At 35.6% G+C, this 21346-nt stretch overlaps 2 protein-coding genes across 3 annotated transcripts; both read left to right on the top strand.

Moving 5' to 3' along the window:
- The first annotated feature begins 52 nt into the window (after positions 1 to 52).
- Positions 53 to 12961, top strand: mfsd2aa (MFSD2 lysolipid transporter A, lysophospholipid a). Its single transcript, XM_052572742.1, has 14 exons — positions 53 to 329; positions 1713 to 1850; positions 4458 to 4582; positions 6995 to 7118; positions 7533 to 7611; positions 7969 to 8120; positions 8203 to 8293; positions 9244 to 9365; positions 9587 to 9670; positions 9978 to 10061; positions 10163 to 10275; positions 11194 to 11337; positions 11475 to 11654; positions 11748 to 12961. Exons 1-14 carry the CDS (start codon positions 240 to 242, stop codon positions 11800 to 11802), a joined length of 1581 nt encoding a protein of 526 aa, XP_052428702.1. The 5' UTR covers positions 53 to 239; the 3' UTR covers positions 11803 to 12961.
- A 2361-nt stretch (positions 12962 to 15322) lies between these two features.
- Positions 15323 to 21314, top strand: si:ch211-67f13.7 (uncharacterized protein LOC565426 homolog). Of its 2 annotated transcripts, XM_052572740.1 has the most exons (8): positions 15323 to 15919; positions 15997 to 16109; positions 17833 to 17936; positions 18572 to 18746; positions 18814 to 18931; positions 19048 to 19133; positions 19246 to 19334; positions 20068 to 21314. In XM_052572740.1, the coding sequence occupies exons 1-8, from the start codon at positions 15464 to 15466 to the stop codon at positions 20853 to 20855; spliced, it is 1929 nt and encodes a 642-aa protein (XP_052428700.1). In that variant the 5' UTR covers positions 15323 to 15463; the 3' UTR covers positions 20856 to 21314. The 2 variants fall into 2 exon arrangements, with proteins under 2 accessions (XP_052428700.1, XP_052428701.1); XM_052572741.1 differs by lacking the exon at positions 15997 to 16109 and having other exon boundaries at positions 15781 to 15919.
- The last annotated feature ends 32 nt before the right edge of the window (positions 21315 to 21346 follow it).

Genomic DNA, 21346 nt, shown 5'->3' with positions numbered 1-21346 from the left:
GCGTGGGTGGGTTTGTGTGTGTGTGTATGAGTGAGTGAATTGATATAATCTTTCGATGCGTGGGGAAAAAATCCCGCGTGGGCGTTGACTCAGAGTCAGCAGCATTCAAACGAGGCAGACTAGCATCTCGTTTTCTTCGCTCGTGGAAGCAGCACTTTGTCAAACAGTGTTATTTAACCTGAACACAGGCATAAAGCAGCTCGATCTGCTCCTGAAATAAAACCCCTCTGATTAGTGTTATGGCAAGAGGAGAGGGAGCCGAACAGTTCTCATCCGGTTTGTTGCATACAGCCAAAACTGTGAATGATGATGGAATCAAAATCGTTAAGGTAGGTTAACGTTACCTGGATAAGATTAAATAATTGATATTTATTTATTTTGTACTATTTATTTTTTGGCTCCCAGTCGCTAATTTCAGAGCAGATGGTGGGGTTTATTAATAAGGCGAGAATATAATGATTATAGCAGCACGTGCTGTACGCTCGCGTTGATGTGGGTATTGCGGAAGAGATTACTTGCTTCCCACAACAGACATTGATGTCATATTTGTAAACATGGAAATATACCTTCAGTCGATGAACTGCATATTTGTGAATATACATATCTGTTTGTAATGCATACTAGCTTCATTAAGGCGTTTCTGCGAAGAAAAGCCGGATTTAAAGGTGTTAATTTACCCCGGAGGGAGTTTGACTCGACAAGCAAACAAGATTTATTAAGGCATAATTTGCTGTTATCTATTAGGTGTTATTGGCTAACTGATTACACAAATTTAAACGTTTTCAGAAATGCATGCTGTCCTTGACATAAATTAGTTATGACTCTTAGTGGCCGCTGATTACAGAAAAATTCTCCCTTGTTCTCACGTTATTTGCTATCATTAAAATACAATATAGCAACATAAGGAAAGCTTGCGAAACTCTCTCATTGTGAATCTGCCATGCAGTAGTTACATATAGTGGCTAAAAGCTATAGAGCTAAAACAGGAAGCTAACAATAAATAACATTTTCTACACATTTCATTTTATTTACTGTGTTTTATTAACTTCTACCCCGACCCTAAACCTACCTCTCACAATAATGCAAAACAATCATTATTGATATACAGTGGGAAATTACTCCATATTGATGCGTGCATGCACAGTAGTTTTAGCTGTATCCCTTCTACACTTAACCAGTGCACTTTTGATAGTAATAATAACATATATAGAGAGAGAGGGACTAATGAAAATAATAACAATAAACTGTAATTCTCATAATGTGAGATCAGTCTTTCACAGCATTCTCCAGTCAGAGAAAGTTATTCTTTAAGCATGTCAAAGTTGTTAACTAGACCATGAAAGACAATTGTGCAAGCAGTGACAATGACATTAGAATGAAGATACCCTTAAAATGCAAGAAGAAGTGTTAAAAGTCCAGTTTAACTGTAAAGTCCCTGTAGAGGTTACTTGAGGGCTATTATCACTGCTGGACTGAAATGCTTAGAGCACCCCAGCAGTTCTGAATGGTCTTTGATTCAGAGTACTGGGATTTTTTTTAAAGCTTTAAATGGAATGTTACATAAATACAAAGAGTCCAAACTAAATCAGCTCCTTCGGTTAGAATTTTATTGTGTCCTCTTGCGGTGAAGAGTTAATCTCTCATGGTTCTTGTTTTACTTAATACAGTCTTTGTCCATCTCTTCGTAATCTCTGTTTTTGTCCTCATTTCAGGTCTCCCCACAGCAGGAAAGGAAAAGAGCTCTGACTGTGTGGAGTAAGGTGTGTTTTGCAATCGGAGGGGCTCCGTATCAGATCACAGCCACTGCCCTGGGCTTCTTTCTGCAAATCTTCTTGCTTGATGTGGCACTGGTGAGCATACATATGGGAACGCTATAAGTAATTGGTAGAGGATCTATACCGGGAGACCTCAACACCTCATTATACAAATAAACTGGCTCAGTGATAGTTTTTGTTTCTGTATCATATCACTCCATATCGCTAGATAGAATGATGAGAAAATTATCTCTCCTTGCTGTAATCAAACAAAGCAAGCGAACAATGGCTCAGAGCCCCAGGTCAAGGGCAGAAACAAGTGTGGGAAAGAGAGCATGTGAGAGGGCAGAAAGGAGATATAAACTTGATCTGTCTTACTGTGTGCACTGCATCCCTGTGACTTTAACAATTCTCAGCTCCAGTTATCTTGTTCAAACCTCCTGCTGCCTCATTATTGCAACAGTTTCCATAGAGATAGCCAATCAGATCTTCTCATCGGAGTCAGCCGAGCAAATGAAGGATTGGCACCAGATGAAGTGTAATGTGGTTGAAGAACAATCTGTTATTGGCTTGATATTGCACATTTTAATTCATTATCATAATCATTAACACACTGGTTTGTAGCGCATATAGTTTTAGTGTTTACTTCACTTTGTCATTTTTCTAGTTATTTACCAATAGTGGCTTATAAATTATACATTTCACACAATCAAACAGAATAGATTGCTTTTGTGTTTTTATATCTAGAGCTGTGCGATAATGTAGTTACATTTTTAGTGGATATAAACGAAAGAATCATGTAACCAGGATTTGCTAGATAAAATCTATTTTATGTGAGTATACTGTACATATGAATATACTTATATATTTAACTATATAATAGAACTGTGTGATGATAGGCTACAGTTTACATTTTATGACCTATAACCTCACATTTTTAGGTTTCTCAGCAGCAGAAGTTGTCATGAGTGGGTAAACTTTGAGAGCAGTGAATGGGAAAGTACCACAGACATATTTTCCAAATACATTCCCAATTCCCATTTGCTAAAATGGCAATAGAAAAACTTCACGATAGTTTTTTCACAACTTTCAAAAACAGGACAAACATTGAGAGAACCTGAATGGCAGTCAGAAGAGAGAAAGATATCAAACTTACCATCCCTCCCACAGATGCTACATGAGAAACCCCCTTTCATTCGTATTAACTAGTGGTTGTTTTTTTATTTTTATTTGATGCAAACGTGATAGTGTCATAAATGAACATACATTTAAAAAATCACAGTCTTTTGAAAAGTGTCCAAACAATCACACAGCTGAGAATTGCTAGGTAGTATGTGTAACATTTTTTCTTTTATATACAGTCGTTGTCAAAAATATTGGCAGCCTTGGTAAATATGATCAAAGAAGGCAGTGAAAATGCTTTTGATCCTTTTGATCTTTTATTTTTTTTAAATCACAAAAAACGGTAATAAGAATGATGGGATATTAAGAATTTAAAATGGGGGAATAATCATTATGAAATAAAGGTTTTTATCAAATACTCGTCGGACACAATTATTGGCACCCCTAGAAATTCTTATGAGTAAAATATCTCTGAAGTATATTCCCATTCATATTTCACAATCCAGCATGATTATAAACATAAAAGTATCCAGTCATGGCATCCTGTTTCACAGAAATATAAAGAGGAGGGAAAACAAAGCCCAAATTCCCTTAATCATCCATCAAAATGAGAAAAACCAAAGAATATATTTCTGATGTGCAGCAAAAGATAATTGAGCTTCAAAAATTATTTAAGTGGCTTTAAGAAAAGAGCTAGAGCAGTGAAAATTCCCATTTCCACCATCAGGGCAATAATGGAGAATTTCCAATCAACATAAAATGTTATGAAACTGCCTGGAAGAGGACGTGTGTCTATATCGTCCTAATGCATGGTGAGAAGGAGAGTTTGAGTGGCTAAAGACTCTCCAAGGATCACAGCTGGAGAATTGCGGAAAATAGTTCAGTCTCAGGTTCAGAAATCTTAAAACAAAATTGTCAAACAGCACCTACATCACCATATGTTGTTTGGGAGGGCTTTAAGAAAGTCTTCTATGGTGAGATGAAGAGGAGAAGCACCAACATGGAGATGGGAATCTAAAGGGTCTGGAGTGATTCTGATTGAAGGAATGGTCTCTGACCCTTGTCCGGTGTTCTCTAACCTCATCAGGCATTATAGGAGAAAATTTAGAGCTGTTAAACTTGCAAATGGAGGTTTCAAAAAGTATTAAATAAAAGGGTGCTGGTGTGGCAAATGTGTATTAGAGAAATTGTTTTATTTCATAATGATATTTCTCCGTATTTTAAATTCTTATTATCTAATGAAAGGATACATTTTTGTGAATTCTTTAAATAAAAGATCAAATGGATTAACAATGCAAACCTTCTTTGACCATATTTACCAAGGGTGCCAATATTTTTGCCTACAACTGTAATTCTGGGCGATACTATTGTTTACATTCAACCAAACACAGACAAGTTAACACACACTGCATTGTGGTGAATTATATCTTTCAAGGTGGGATGTTCCTATCAATTAAATTTTTTCTACAGTCATTCCACTGGAATCTGTATTTAAGACCTTTCAGAGAGAATTGCTACATGTACTGTAAATGTTACATCAACTAATGACTGAATCTGTTTTTTGTTTAAACTTTTTTTCAGTTGGATCCTCTCAATGCTTCTGTGATCCTGTTTATGGGTCGGGCCTGGGATGCTGTGACTGATCCTGCAGTTGGGTTTTTAATAAGCAGAAGTCCATGGACACGGCATGGTCGTATGATGCCCTGGTATGTGGTAGTCAGAAATGCACACGATGAAATGATCCAGTAATGTCTGCTGGATGTGGAATATGCATGGTAGTGTTTTCTAAATTCATGAGGAAATGAAAACTCTGCATCTAATAAGCTCTGGGACTGGGTGGGTATTCACAGAGAGAAAGAGAAAACATATTTAAGACCGAGAAATGAGCAGTAGCCATGGTGATAGAGCTGAGTCAATCTGCTCTGGGCTGTGTACTGGAGAGTGTAAAAGAGCACCACATGTTATCATTTCTCTGGGATTTTGCTAACTATTTATGCATGTACTTTCTGGTTGTTTTTATAAGTCTTCATTATGAAACACTATCCAGCCTAACTGAGAAAATTATTCTTGTTTAATGGTTTGAAATAGAAACTTTTTAAGAAACTTAATGGATTGAAGATTGTCACACCACTATTTAGTTTGTGCAGTATGAATACAGGCATACAAAACAAGATGATCATGGGGTTGAAGTCAAATAAAATGCAAATTTATTGTTATGTTTGTAAGGTGTGTGTGTGTGTGTGTGTATACTATTAATGGCATGTGGGAAAACAGATGTTGAGTGCAGTAAAAAAAACTCTTGCTTTCTGATTGGCTTAGTCGACCACACCACCAGAATTGACCAATCAGAGTGTGAGCATCATACAGGAGAGCTGAGACTGGGTTTGTTAATAATGCTGTGTAAGAAACCGTTTCAGTTTTAGAATAGACCACATTATAAATACTTATTTACAATCTGTTTTGTAGAAATGTATATATATTTTAAATGTATTTAAATAAAATAAAAAAGAAATCGAAAATAAAAAAAACTAATATACAAATTAATAAAAATGTAAATCAATGGCAGCCACATATACTGGCAATATCTGAAGTCTGAGACATTCTACGCATGGCTTTTTATAGGATGTGATGCATTGTGTATATATAGTTTTTTTATTTTATTTAATTTTTTTTAAATACATTTAATACAAATATACATTCCACATATTTAGTTTTGACTATGTTGTCCCATCTACGAGATTAAAAATTAATTTGCCCTTTCAAAAATCAATACCTTCTGTCAATGAATTGATGTAATACCATGACAAGCATGTATTGTGGTGCTAAAGTGCTCTGCTAATCACCTGGTTTCTGTAGGGTGTGCACTTTAAAAGCCTATAGACGTCAGTCATGCATCTGCAAGACTGAATAAGACATAAACCGTTCCCTGTCTGCACATCAGACAGCCGTCTTATGCTGGTGACTTCACTGCTGTTTATGCAGTGATGAGTACACACTGCCATATGCACAGTCAGTCAATAATTAATTATGATATTAATATAAATGTCCCGAATTGCACAAATGTTGCTTCATTTATAGACTGACATTGCTTTAAAGTAATAATACATTACATATATTCATTTAGCAGACACTTTTTAATCTAGTCATGCACCAAAATATTTTTTTGTCGAATACAAAATGTAACTTTTTTTTTTTTCTTTTAGCTAAATCCGAAAATGATGTTTTGAGTTATTCAATTTGGGTGATTAGGTCATTCAGGATGCTGTTCTGTCATGTGGTCAAGGTGATTAATTGAACCGGTCATAGTTGGCAAATTTTTGGTAATGGTGAAGCAAAAACTGCTGTTGAATGTCTCTGATTAGATCAATGATTTTGCTTTCAAAAATTCTTTGATTTTGTGTGTTTTGGGCAAAATGTTGGTGCATCACTCCTTTCTTTTCGAATGATTCCTTAAAAGGATTTCCCTTCTTTTAGTCACTTGTTTGAGACTCATACCACACAGTTTGTGCTGCAGAAAGTATGCAATGGAGCACACAGCATGGAAAATACTGTATTCCAAAATGAAATATGGCCAATGCATATTCTGTAGTCTCCTCTGCCCCTGTGTTGATCATAGATATGAAAGAAGAGCACATTGTAAGATGTTTTTCTCTCCTGCTGTATACACTGCCATCATTGTCAATTTGAACTTTCGATTTCAAAGTGTCTCTTAATGGTCACTGTTTTCCTAGTTTCTTTGAATGGATTAGTGTCTGGAGTTTTGGAATAAGGTGGTGTGATTAGAGAAATCCTTTTCACATCCTGCCAAAGTCTAGCTGGCTCGGTTAGGTAAACATCCAGTGAAACCCTTCGCCACAGAGGCTCTTGTTTAGAGCCACAGGGGAAAGATCAGGAAACCTTAAAGAGATGAGGTTCACTTCTTTACCTCACTTAACCTCATACAGATGAGTAAACTGTGACTATATTCATCCTTAAAACTTAAACGAGAAGAGATGCTGTGTGGGATTTTTTTCATCAGTTCTTAACCGATCTGTGCATTCCCGGTTCTACCTCTAAAGCTTAACATCTGCAACAATCCTTCGTACAATTAGATGAAGATGACCGTTTTCTCTCTGCAGGATTCTGCTGTCCACCATACCAGCTGTGTTGTGTTATTTCCTGATATGGGTAGTTCCACCTATAGAGCAGGGAAAGATGATGTGGTATCTGCTCTTCTACTGTCTCTTCCAGACTCTCCAGACAGTTAGTACACATTCTTCTTTGAGGAATTCAATTTAACATTATATACTGTGATGCTACATATTTATATACTTGTATGTCAACTTCTTATCAAACATTTGGACACAATAAAAAGGGTTAATCTAAATTATGCTTAAATGTCTTTTCAGCTAATTACTTAAATACTCATTATTTAATGTATTTATTTTTATTTTTTTATTTTTTTTAAGATGTAGGACAAGATGCATTGGATGCATCCAGCAAACATGGCAAATCATAGCAAAAATAGTTTACATCACATATTCATACTTCCATTTGTGTTGTTTTGTAGTTTTAATAATAAGAATGAGAAGATGTTTTCAAAAGTTTGACTGGTATTGCATGATAATTGCATTTGTTATTTTGCAGCAGTGAGTAACTGTGTGTGTGTGTGTTTAGTGCTTTCATGTGCCTTACTCCGCTCTGACCATGTTCATCAGCAATAAACAGCAGGAACGAGATTCAGCCACAGCATACCGTAAGAGCATTTACACTCATTGTTATGATTACTGTTGCAATCAGCTAGATAACACATGCAACAACAACATTATAATTGTAAATGCGTTAAATATTTTGTCTTATTATCAATGTTGAAAAAAGTTGTGCTGCTTAATTCTTTTGCGGAAACCTTTATACATTTATTTTTTTAGGATTTATTGTTTATTGAAATATACATTTTAGATTATGATATAAGTGTTTTTTACTGTCACCTTTGGTCAGTTTAATGCATCCTCACTGAATAAAAGAATTAATTCTGAATGGTAGTATGTTATGTGTGACACCTGTTCTTCTCAGTGTAATCAGTCTGGTTGTTCATCTGTTCTCTCTCTCTCAGGCATGACTGTAGAGTTATTGGGTACAGTAGTTGGCACTGCCATTCAGGGGCAGATTGTAGGCATGGCCAACACCCCCTGCATTAACAACACATCCCCGACCAACAGCTCCAATAACTCTCAAATCTTTCTGGATAATAAAGCTTTTAATGAGGTGAGATAAAATTTTTAATGAAGACGGCTTCATATCTCATCAACATCTGGCACCTCAATCATCGTATCTTTCTCTTTTACAGAGGGATGCGTATATGATTGCATCTGCAGTCATAAGTTTAATCTATGTCCTGTGTGCTGTGGTGCTGTTTTTTGGAGTGAGAGAGCAGGACAGTGAGTTACGTCCCTTTACATACATATTCACATTATTCGCACTGAATCTTTACAAAATATGGAATACAAAAATAAGCCTAGAGAGACCAGTTAAGAGCAAGGGAAAAGCGATATAATGGTAATACTTTTATTACATTAAAATAGGACAATATGACCGAGATACAACTATTTGAAAATCTGGAATCTGTGGGTGCAAAATAATCTAAATATTGAGAAAATTGCCTTTAAAGTTGTCCAAATTAAATTCTTAGCAATACATATTACTAATCAAAAATTAACTTTTCATACATTTTCAGTAGGAAATTTATTAAATATATTTATGGAACATGATCTTTACTTAACCCCCTAATGATTTTTGGCATAAAAGAAAAATCAATGATTTTGACCCATACATTGTATTTTTTACTTTTGCTACAAATATTACCCAGTGACTTAAGACTGTTTTTGTGGTCCAGGGTCACATATCTGAAGTATTATAAATGAACATGGATAAACAATAAACAAAATAATATTTATAAATCAACATAGACCCAGATTAATAAATGCTATTTGTTCAGTGTTCGTTGATGAGACCAAATTAATTAATAATGCTAAAGATTCGAACCTTACTGTAATGTATCACCTGGTGCATTACCTGTGCAGATAAACAACGAAGTGTTTTTGATTGTTGATTGTATTTTTAAATGATTTTTAATTTTAGATTTTTATAATTGTACACATAAAATAAAATGTTTACTTTTGTAATTCGAATGTTGTCATTTTATAATTTAAATATAACCCTCTCTGTAACTCCTGAACTTCTTGCAGTTCCCTTCATGAACCCCCAGGGGGTTCCAAACCCAAGTTGAAACCCTGGTGTAACTGTGGACTTTACATTCACAAAGAAACAAGGTGCATCAACATGAAATGTGTATTTTGGTGCATTTATTGATTTTCCTTGTCTTTTTCAGATCGGGGTGGTTTAAAAGCACAGAAACCTCTGTCATTTCAGACCGGTTTACGGCTGGTGATGGGTCATGGGCCGTATGTTAAACTGGTGCTGGCCTTCCTCTTCACTTCTCTGGCCTTCATGGTAAGAAAAGCACTTTAGAGATCCATCTAAAACATGTCACATTTGTTCTGAAATTCTTAGTTGTACAGATGTTCATTTCTGTTGTATGATGAGATCTCATTCGACATAATTTACAAAGATGCAAACTAGACAGGTTGGGTTTGAAATGAAGACACTGTATGGGCAATAATCACCAGTCACTTGATGGAATCTCATTTCATCTGTCTGTTTTCCTTTCTCAGCTGCTGGAGGGAAACTTTGCTGTGTTCATCAAGTACACACTGGGATTCAGAGAGGATTTTCAGAACATCTTACTGGTCATCATGGTGAGAGTGTTTTCAGCCGACTGCTTGAATAAGTGTTTTTGTGCTTCTGAATTGGTTGGTTTGGTGTTATAACAGCACTCAGCAGTTTGGATGAGGTGAGAAGTCTCCATAGTGATGAAAGACATGCGTTTCTGGTTTAGAAGCAGATGACTTTGAGCTGACAGATGAAAAGACTGTTTAGAACTTCAGTTTGCACTATTATCTAGGAGTTGCATAATATGGTAAAGAGGTTTTGTGTGTGTGTGTGTGTGTGGGGGGGGGGGGGGGGTCAAATATAAATAACTGTTTGTATGATTTGTCTTCCCAGCTGTCTGCCACTCTTACTATTCCTATGTGGCAGTGGTTCCTCTGCCGGTTTGGCAAAAAGACTGCTGTGTACATTGGAATACCAGTGAGTTTCTGAAGCTTGTTATACATTAGTGTGAGATGTGTGTGTAGGCAGCCATGCTTAATCGTGTGCGTGTGTGTGTGTGTGTGTGTGTGTGTGTTTAGTGGGTGGTGCCCTTCATGATCCTGGTGGTGTGTGTAAAGAGTAGTCTCTTGGTGTCCTACATCGTATCAATCGCAGCTGGTGCCAGTGTGGCAGCGGCCTTCCTCCTGCCCTGGTGAGTGTTTTTCTGTGCCAGTTATAGTTATAGAGACAGAAGACGGAGGAATATTTCAAGATGTCTGCTAGCTGATATTAAAAGGAAGCATCTATAACAAAAGGCAATAAACAATATGACTTCCCAAAAAGAATCATGAATGGGGAATATTTACATTTATACATTCAGCAGACACCTGTACCCAATGTGACGTGATTTGCTAGTTGCTAATGCATGGGAACCAAACTCCTGATGCTTGTGCCATTCACTAATATGAATGTAAATCATTCATACAACTAAAAATACCCTTTTCTTATTTTGCTGAAGATTATTCTCATTTTTGGTACAATGTTAAAGGAAAATGTATCAAATGTTCTGAATATGGTAATGGTAATACATTTAAGACATTTGGATTGTTTTATGCTTAAAAATAAATAACTGTAAAAACAACAAAAACACTTCACTAAAACAAATATCCACATAGTTTATATATGCACTACCATTCAAAAGTTTGGGGTCGATAAGAGATTAATAGTTTGATCTAACAATTATGTATTAAATTAATCAAAAGTGACAGTTAAGGCATTTATAATGTTAAATAAGTTTTTTTTTTAGAAAATCCTGAAAACTGTATCATGGTTCTAAAAAATATTAAACCGCTATTTTTAGCATTGATTATTAACATTTAAGTTTAATTAGGTTTCTTCTTATCATGGAAGTCAGCATATTAGAATGATTTCCGAAAGATCATGTGACACTAAATACTGGAGTAATTGCCGCTGAAAATGTGGTTTTGCTATCAAAGAAATAAATTTAATAAAAAAATAAAAAAAAAAAAAAACCTAAAGTAGAATAGAATCATCAGATCCCATTCCAGGATGAATGTAAGCATTATATACCAAGTTCATAATTTCACACATATAGATGCTTCTATTTCAGGTCCATGCTTCCAGATGTTGTAGATGATTTTAAAGTCCAGAATCCCACCTCTCAAGGCCATGAAGCTATTTTCTACTCTTTCTATGTTTTTTTCACTAAATTCGCCTCTGGTGTGTCGCTTGGAGTATCAACACTAGCATTAAGGTAACTTTATATTCCTCAGTGTGTGTATTAAAAAGCCCTTTTATGGGTTTGTGAACCGAGCATGATCTGTGATTTACATTCTGGCCTTCGTATTTCATCTGCTCATATTTAGGTTCTTCTGATTTTTGTTCCATTAGCTTTGCAGGTTATGTGACGGATGTTTGTGTTCAGTCTGATTCTGTGAATCTGACATTGAAGATGCTGGTTTCAGCTGCTCCTATATCACTTATAGCACTGGGGCTTCTCATCTTTAAAATGTATCCAATCAATGAAGAACGCCGGCAGTACAACAAGAAACAGCTGCAGCTGCTACTGCGGTAGGACATATACTTACAATTTTAATCTGCATTCCACTTTTTTTTTTAAAGGTCTTATGAAATGACAGTAAGAGTACTGTTTCTTACTTACAGGAACGAAGAACAAGAGTCTGAGATGGAGGCCTTGAAGCCTGACATCACAGCATGAAATACCAGTTCTGACCTACAGAGGGCGCCACAATACATCTTAAACCACTGCAATGGGGAAATCTGTCAGCTGAACTTCCAGAGACACAACTTTTCTCACTCAGTTGGTTAACTGGACCAATGAAGGACCATGAATCCTAAACAAATCTGCACTACTGTTATCACAGCTACATATTTACACAGCTGACAAAAATATCATATTTGCTGCTTTCAGTAAGTCACAGCTCTCCCTGGGAGAGAACAATGGAGACTTGTGTGATCAATATGAATTTCTACTAATACATCATATTTTTTTGCTACTCTCTTTTCTCGTTTGTGATGATAGATTCATATTTTGGTTTCTGAATGTAAAATGATGTGTTGGGTTGCAGTTGTTTGAGGACGTTTTTCCTCAATGTGGTGAAGAATTTTGTTTTTGCACTTGGGGTGAAATATTACTGGAATTTAAAAAAAAAAAAATCTTTAAAGACAGCAGTTTATAACATGAGGAAGATGAAACTTATTTGTCTGCTTCAGTTTTTTTTTTTTTTTTTTTTTGGGTTCTGTATTTATTTATAGTGCCTTATACTGAGTAAGAAAGTGAAGAGATTTTCTAAAAACCTGATCAAATTATAGTAAATTTAAGTAAATAAGTAAATTTAAGTCACCGCTAATATGGAACATCAGCTCTCTGGATCTGTGAAGCTGTGCCAGAGAGTCATTGACAGATTAAAGGAATGTTTAGATGAACATTTTTAATGTTCTTTGGTGCAGTATTTTACCAACATGAAATGACGGTATATCTTTACGTGTGTGTGTGTGTGTGTGTGTGTGTGTGTTAAAAAGCAGTTTAATTTCACAGACTGTGGATATAGTGAAATTACAGATGGTGCTGTGAGCTCAACTTCTATGCTCCGAGATCTAGAGTGGTCTGAGTTATGGATGTTATGTGCTAAATGGTTGTCTGTAATGCTATGAACCTGTGAATTCTCCCTGTAAACACTGAGCTGAAATGTCTGGAAATGGTCATGATGGTCATGATTGGAAATTGTTTTGTGGTGCGATCCTCAAACCAGGAATCACTGTAAAATAGAACTATACTTTACTGAATATTCCTTTTAGATTTTAGTAGTAGTTATTATAGTCATTACTTAGCCTAATAAATGAAAAATATATATTAATCAGCGAAGGTCTCTTTTATCACCTCCTTAAAAGTCCACAGTGTCATGTGAAAGTTTGGGAACCCCTTGCAGAATCTGTGAAAATTTGAATAATTTTTACATAATATGAGAGATCATACTAAATGCATATTATTTTTTTTATTTAGTACTGTCCTGAGTAAGATATTGTATATAAACTATGTTTACTTTTAATCCACAAGACAAAAAAAAAAAAATTAAATGCTGAAATTATTAAAATAACCTAATTCAAAAGTTTGGGAACCCTCAGTTCTTAATACTGTGTGCATGTCTTTCTGTTTTGTTATGGTTGTGCATGAGTCCTTTGTTTGTTCTGAACAGTTAAACTGAGCTCTGTTCTTCCAACAGTGACTGTATGATTTTGAGATACTTCCTTTAACACTGAGGACAATTGAGGCACTCAAACACAACTAATAAAAAAGGTTCAAAAATTCAATGATGCTCCAGGAGGAAACACGCTGCACTAAGAGCCAGGAGTGAAAACTTTGGTAATTTGAAGATCAAGGTAAATTGTACTTTATTTGTTTTCCAGGAAACATGCAATTATCTTCTGATGCTTCTGAGGGCATTAAATGAAAAAAAATAATATTAATAATTAAATTAATATATACATATACATATATATATATATATATATATATATATATATATATATATATATATATATATCAACAAAATAAGAAAAATTCAGACATCCGTTGAAATGTTTTCATTCATGATTTGTAATACCTTATGTAACATGGACACTTATATGCTATAAAATAGGATCCTTTAAAAACTATAAGAGAACCAGTATAGGCTCAGATATTTTATTAAGAGGTAAATAAGGAAACATCCCACATACCAAACGGACTTGGCCCAGATGTGGCCTACAGGGTGGCACTGCTGGCCTCCTGTCGGCCAGAGCTAGGCCATGTGTGGCAATGAAGGCACGGCGGGGATCCGGCAAACAACATGAGGGCCGATTGTTGATGGGAGGAGTGTGGCCCAGATCAATTAGGTGATATGTGGCCCAAATCAGGCTAAGATCTGGCAGCATATTATGTGACCCATGATAAACAAGATAAATACAATATTGCATGATAATGCTTAAATGATCACATACATTTTAATGAAGTGTAGTATTGTTAAAATGTAGTCTCTGAAATGGCAAGTCAAAACAGAATGAAACATTATCATTAAAAAATAAAGCAAATCAGTCAAGTGCATTAAACTGCACTTAATTATAATTTTATTACATTTTATATTATTATTTTTGGTACAAATAATCTTAGAATCCTTACATGAAAAGAAAGAGAGAGTGAGTATTTAACCGTTATCATGTAATATTTATTTGGTTTACTGTGGGGGCACACCATTTTTATTAGTATGCTGTCATGCACATGCATTAAATAAAATGATCATGAAAGTATTTTATTTATATTTAAATCCTGTATCCATTTGATGCTTGATGTGAGGAACAGACCCCAAATTCAAACCGTATTCATTGGCGATATGTATCTCCTTCCTCTGTAGCTATAGTAACTATTTAAAAATATGATGTTAAGAAGTTTTACAACAAGTTTTACAGCAGCGATATCAAACGTTCATAGGCTCTCATCGGTTTCGTCAGAGATTGCGACATGCCGTGTTTCCGGTGATGCGTGTTTTGAATGAGAATTGGCACCAATAATAAAACCTGTTTTTGCCCAGATCAGGGCCAGCTAAGGCTGATTAACTGGCTGAGATTCGGGCCGGTTATGGCATATGTGTGGCCCGAGTCTTTAATCCAGTTCTGGGCCATTTCCGGGGCACCATTCTTTGAGGTACTTGGGCCTAGGGAAAAGACATTGTGTGGCCCGGATCTGGGCCAGAAGACATTTGCTATGTGTGCATGTGTAGCCTATGTCATGAAAACATTTTATTAGCACTTTATACAAAATAATGTTTGAGACGCATTGAAAACTTAAAATTGCTGCTTACGTCTGTGTTCATCTATTACTAAAATACAGTAAATTATCATCATTTGATTAAAAAAATCCCGACTTTGTTCTGATGCCCTCAGGGAAATATGAATGACACACTACTGTAAACCAGTTCTATTCAGCCTGAAGTACACCAAGCCTTTATTTGTAAACAATACCTTCATCTAACTAAAATTACCATGGTTACTAAACAAATAATACCATTAGATCCTAGAGTTAGCACATAATATTTCTGTAATATGGCCAAATCAATTACAAAATCGTACACAAAAGAACGCGCCTTCTCTTGCTTCAATTAAGCGTCTACGCACCAATAAGATTAGCTGATTTATAAACCAATGGGATTGGAGGTGGGCGGGGCGACACCTATCACCCCGCCCCGTCCTCCAGGCTGCACTCTGGACACCAATCACCCCTAACCCCGACCGAACCTTTCTCAAAAGGCCTTTTTGATTGTGTAGTTTCCACCTGTAGTAAAAACGATAAGACATAATAAAAAACTTACTAGTAGATTATTGATATGAAAGTGAAAAGCATAACTCGCGTAGTTCTATGTTTGATTCTTGGCATTTTCTCCAGCCCAACACTGTTAAATTGTGTCTCAGGTTCATCTTCATTAGATAAAAAAGCCAATCACCAAAGAACAGCTCGCGAGAAAGACTCTGGGAAAATTATAGTGCGCGATCCGTTCACAAACACGCCAGACGTCACGCGCCGGAGGCCGGTGCCTGTCCTGCGGATCCGTGGCCGAACACCTGGAGAGGATCACCTGCACACATACAGCCGGCTCCCTGAAGTATCGGTGATTTGTTCACGCTCTGGATTCGTTTTAAGGGTAAAAAAGAATTTCTACGGTTTCTCAGCCATCGCAGAGGAGCTGACGCTCGGAGAAACCTGCAAAAGTAACGGGGTGCTTCAGCCGTATAACGATCTGCTGTTCACGTATGCACTTACCGACTGTCAGGGAGAACAACAGGTGAGCGTAATTTCAAAAGAATGTAGTTTGTCATTTATCATTGCCAAATAATGACACGACCCATTTCCAACTGAAAGGTGTTTCCTGATTACGTTGCTTACAAATATGTCCTGCATTACGTGCCGCGATCATACCGAGACACACGTTTCTATCACAGAGTCCACGTGGGTTTGGAGTGTCGCTATAAAAGGTAATCCATCCGGTTCTCAATAAGAGTCAGAGAGGCTGCACACAATACGAATAATGTTCGTGTTACATGAATATTTGTATTCATTAATAACTCCCATTTAACGGGTTTCCTTGAGATTTTCTAATGTGTTTTTAGTTTCGATAAAAACAAAGTATGTGGTAAAAATTAATTGACGATAGCTTACTCTACAACCAATGTTCCCTCTAATCTGCGCGCAGAAAAAATAAATTGGGAAAAACTTAAAAAAATGAGTTGGGAAAGCCATTTGATTGAATTCTATTTAAAATCTATGTTTGGTTATGAAACATCTTCACAAACTGTCTTTTCAAATACACAGTAGCCTATTATTTCTGTCCTACAGTCATTTATATTAATCACAGAAATACTGGGATAAAGTTTATAGTTCAGATATAAACACTGATGGCAGCGATCAAAATATAACAAATGCCTGTTGAAAGTACTGCGCTTCAAATAACGTTCGTGTCGATTACACTGTTTTGCCACTAAGTTGCGAAAAGTGTCTTAAAAATGTATTTGTCAATGAATTAATTTTTCATTTAAGAGAATCATTCAAAAACGCTGATTCATCCAGTAATGGAACAAGTGTAGTAGGTTTATGAGTGAGTAGTTGAATCAGTGATTTAAACAACTCTTTCATTATTTTAATATTAAAACGTAGGGGTATTAAATATATTATATATACACTACCAGTCAAAGATTTTTTTATATATATATATATATCGTACAGATCTCAGCTTTAGTTTTGCTTCAGTTTGTTTTCTATACTATCAGTTTAAATAGTTTATTTTTATATTATATGATGTAATGTTAGGCCTGTATTGTAAACCTAAAAAATTATTGACCTTGATTTTAATGGAGTCTCTTGCTCACCTAGGATGTATTTATTTAAAAATTAAGAAGGTACAGAAAAAAACAGTGATATTGTAAAATATTATTGCAATTTCTAATTTTGGTTTCTGATTTCAATACCTATACTTTACAATATAATTTATTCTATTGAAGCAAAGCTGAATTTCAGCATCATTAGCCTACTCCAGTCTTCTCTCCAGTGTCACATGATCCTTCAGAAATCATTCTAATATGCTGATTCATTATCAGTGTTGAAACTGTTGCCCTGCTTAATATTTTTCTTTTGGAAACTGTTACTTTTTTCTTTGAATCTTTAATTTATAAAAAGTTAAAAAGAACGGTAATTATTAAAAATATTTTCTAACCATAAGTCTTTGCTATACATTTTATCCATTAACACATCCTTGCTAAATAAATTTTCATTAACTTTCATTATTTTTCTCTAAAAAAGTTTTTAAGTTTCTTTAAAAAGAAGAAAGAAAAAAATTTCTGACCCCAAACTTATGAATAGTATATTTTGATTATAAATTTTGATTACATTGATTATAAATCCGCATTATTTGAATGATTTCTGAAAAATCTTGTGACACTGAAGACTGGAGCAATGATGCTGAAAATTCAGCTTTGCTTAACAGGAATTAATTATATTGTAAAGTATATTATAATAGAAAACATTTATTTTAAATTGCAATTTTTCACAATGTAAATGTTAAATGTAAATGTCTATTAAACACATTAAAATGCACAAATTCAATAAAACAAATTATTTGAATAAACATACATTTGATGTTCAGCATTGTCTGACATTGGTTAGGTCACATGACATGACAGCACTGTTTTGTTTATTATTTAGGGAGCATCATGTGCACAGTCTGGTGGTGAGACCCACATCTAGGACCCTGTTGCACAAACTTATCAGGAGCAGATCTGGTGACTTTTGGATTCAGCTGATGGACAGTAAGACCACGGGTCACACGGCAAGCTGTATTTTTCTGAAGAAATACACTAGATTATATAAAGGAATACATTATCATTATGCAATAACAGTCTTGTATCACACATTTTCCACTGTCTGTACTTGACAGATAAACATCGCATACCTTCAACACAACAGATTTCTACAGAGACTTCTTGCCAGTTGTATCATTGTATAATTATATAAAAAGTTTTAAAACAACGCTAGAATAGTTTGTTTGTGAATATGAACTTTACTAAACAAAGGCAACATTTTAATTGTGTTGTCAGTTTTGTTAGGTTTAAAAGGCAAACAGTTGCAACAACATGCATGCACTTCATAGATCAACTCTGATTTATCTCAGGGAATCCCTTATGCAGTGCTTGTAAGCACGTAGCAGAGGAGATTATATATAGCAGGAAATATCTTGTATAATGCACTGTAAGCATGCAACAGGGGAGATTGAGGAGTTGCATTACAAAGTCTGTGCTAACACAATGCATGTTGTAACTTGCCCAGAAGCATTTTGGTTTTTACTTTCCCTCACTCTGAAGTACGTTTTTGACCTAACCCTGATTTAATCTGTAAATCTGACACTGTAAAATGATACTAATGGTGTTATGTATCTACACTGTAGGTTCCTGGTCCTCTCCAGTCAGGTCTGCTGTGTACCTTCTGGGTCAGCAGGTGAATGTGCAGGTCTCCACACGACATCATTACCAAGGGGTCAAGCTTTTTATCAACAGCTGTTATGCAGCTACAGTCAACACTTTGAGTCAAGCAACCAAACACAGTATCATAGACAATTATGGGTGAGTGGAGCAAAACACTGACTTTGTGGAACATTTCTCAGACAAACACTGTCTCGCACACATTCAGGTGTTTACGAGAAAGCCGGATAAATCCAGGTGCTTCAAGATTCAGGTTCTCCAGGGCAGACAATGTTGTTCAGTTTTCTTTTGGTGCTTTTCAGTTCATTGAAGCCCCAGATGCCCAGGTGTGTTTGTACATTTGATTCTTTTCTCACTGTTGAAAAGGCAAAACTGTGCTGTGCATTGTGTTGCATTAATTCTTAGTGTGATTCACTAAGTTCTGTTTTGTGGTTTATTGTAGATCGCACTCCATTGTGAGCTCTCTGTTTCTGGTGGTGGACCTAGTCATATGCAGAAGTCTTGTTTTTACAGCCACACCCATAAAAGGTTAACAAGACTAAACATCTGTCTCTGTGATGTAAAGGTCATGAATAACTCTTTTCTATCATAAAAACACTCTTGTACCACAATTGTTCAACCAAAACAATTCATTTGTCAGATGGATCTCCGTGTTTGGTCCAGATTCTGTTTGTGACTGCTGTGATTCAGTCTGCAACCAGACCAAAACCAAACGGATAACGCACGAAGGCAAGTAAATCATCAAACACAAAGCCAGTTGTAGTAGTCACATATTTTTAATATGGGATCATCACTTTATTTCTTGCTATGCTGGTCAAAAAAGTCCTTATCAGATGACTGCACCAAAAACAAGTGTGTATATTCATGATAGTTTGGTGAATCAGCTAAAAAAGAAAAGGTCAAATTAAAGGAAAGACAAAAAACCTGCACATGATGTCCACAGAAGGAATGCTGAAGAACATATTTAGTACAAAGTATTATTTTTATTTATTATATAATACTTATTAAATTACTTTTAATGCTTTAGTTATTTTTATATTTTCAGTTTATTAGTTTAGTAATTTTATGTGCATTTGTCTTTTTATTAGTGTTTATTTCTATTCTATCTTTACACTTTTTTTGACTAATTTGTTTTAATTCAGCTTTATATTAATTACTGAAAACACATTTTAGCAGGTTACAACAGTTGACAATAAGTAGATTTTGTCAGTGCACAGACAGTGAAATCGTAATATATATGTCATGGGGTGATTGTTTTCTTTTTCCTTCGTTTTACTGTGTTATTTTGGTCGCAAATTATTTCCTGTATATTTATGAGTGCAAGGTTGTAGATATAAATAGATTGGTATTTAGTAAAATTTTAGGTTTTAGGTTAAAATGGGGAAATGAGTTCACAGGAAACAACAGCTCGCACAAAGAAAATAAAGGTCTTGACATTTGCTCTTTTTTTTCTGTGCATCAGGGTTTGTAAGCAGTGATCAAGTGCTCTTCTCTGACCCTTTAACGTCTCCTTTCTCAACTTTGCCTTCCTCAACTCTGGAATCAATTCCCATTGCTCATAGAAGTGATGATGTTATCTTATTTGAAGCTAAACTGGCCAAAGAGTCCCAGACCTCATACACCCACAAGGACTTTGTTGCCTCTGTTTCCCTGATATCTTCTGAGGAGGTCCATGATAAGATACCGCACGCATCTAACACCAGCACAGTTGAGTTCATAGAGGAGGAAAGGAAAGAGATAGAAGAGGAGAAACATGGGGATGTGGAGATTATTCTAGCAATCAGTAAGAGTATTGTAGGATCTGAAAGGCCAAATTTAGATCCTATGAAGAAGCTTGGCATTGCATCCTTGGATTTGTATGGAGACAGGAAAATGCAGAACCTGACAATGGGTTCAAATTACTCCCAGAAGAAAGGTCAGAGAGTGGAACAAGTTATTCAGGAGGACAAAGGTTCCACAAAGACTTCACTTATGATCAATGAGACCATGGAGGAACATCCTAATATGGATGAATCAACAATGGGAGACAGTGGCACTGGGCAACTAAATGTGTTTCTGCCACCATTCATCTCAGAGGAAAAGAATTCTTCTGAAAATAATAAGGAAGGTTTGGGATTCCTGCTAATTTCACCATTTGAGGAGAAACCAGATATTCCACTCGGATCCGATGAGCTGATAGAGAAAGGTGTTGTAAGAAAACTAGACCTTGCCCATGACTCAGATGATGATTATTTTTCAGATGGAATTTAAGTCTTTACAAAGAAACCAGAGTCATGCAATGCTTAGAAATTCAAACTGGGTTTGCAGGCAGTTTTCTTGGTTTATAATCCATGTATTGAGAGATATTAAATTACTTTTCTTACATGATTTCCATGGTAATGCCTTTTTATTCTATGTTTAAACCAAGCCTTATTTAAGTCTTGAACCTCCTGTTAATTGTAATCTCTAGAAGAAGCGTTCATATCTAATGTCATTATGGGTTTTCAGGCGCACGTTTGGTCTTGCTCTCTTTACAATTAAATTTCAAGACCTTTGGGGAAAATCAGATTAACTTTTGTTTACTCAATGCATGGACTATTTCCATCACGTCAGTTTTAGATCTAAAGACATTTTGTGTTCCTCACTCACACCGGCCTTTTTTATGTGTGTGATCATCTCCACAGAACTGTTATGGTTGTGAATTTGAATAAACTGTGTCTACTGCCATTATTTCTGCAACAATTCCACCTGATTATTTGCTT

The sequence above is a fragment of the Carassius gibelio genome, chromosome B13 (genome assembly GCF_023724105.1).
Source record: "Carassius gibelio isolate Cgi1373 ecotype wild population from Czech Republic chromosome B13, carGib1.2-hapl.c, whole genome shotgun sequence".
Classification (NCBI taxonomy): domain Eukaryota; kingdom Metazoa; phylum Chordata; class Actinopteri; order Cypriniformes; family Cyprinidae; genus Carassius; species Carassius gibelio.
This window is presented reverse-complemented; position numbering and strand designations above follow the sequence as displayed.

Excerpts from the sequence above, each read along its gene's own strand:
- mfsd2aa (XM_052572742.1), top strand. The coding sequence starts at position 240 with ATGGCAAGAGGAGAGGGAGCCGAACAGTTCTCATCCGGTTTGTTGCAT. Across the intron at positions 1,851-4,457 it reads TCTTGCTTGATGTGGCACTG|TTGGATCCTCTCAATGCTTC; the intron begins GTGAGCATACAT and ends ACTTTTTTTCAG. Across the intron at positions 11,655-11,747 it reads CAGCTGCAGCTGCTACTGCG|GAACGAAGAACAAGAGTCTG; the intron begins GTAGGACATATA and ends TCTTACTTACAG.
- si:ch211-67f13.7 (XM_052572740.1), top strand. The coding sequence starts at position 15,464 with ATGAAAGTGAAAAGCATAACTCGCGTAGTTCTATGTTTGATTCTTGGC. Across the intron at positions 15,920-15,996 it reads ACTGTCAGGGAGAACAACAG|GTGTTTCCTGATTACGTTGC; the intron begins GTGAGCGTAATT and ends TCCAACTGAAAG. Across the intron at positions 19,134-19,245 it reads TACAGCCACACCCATAAAAG|ATGGATCTCCGTGTTTGGTC; the intron begins GTTAACAAGACT and ends TTCATTTGTCAG.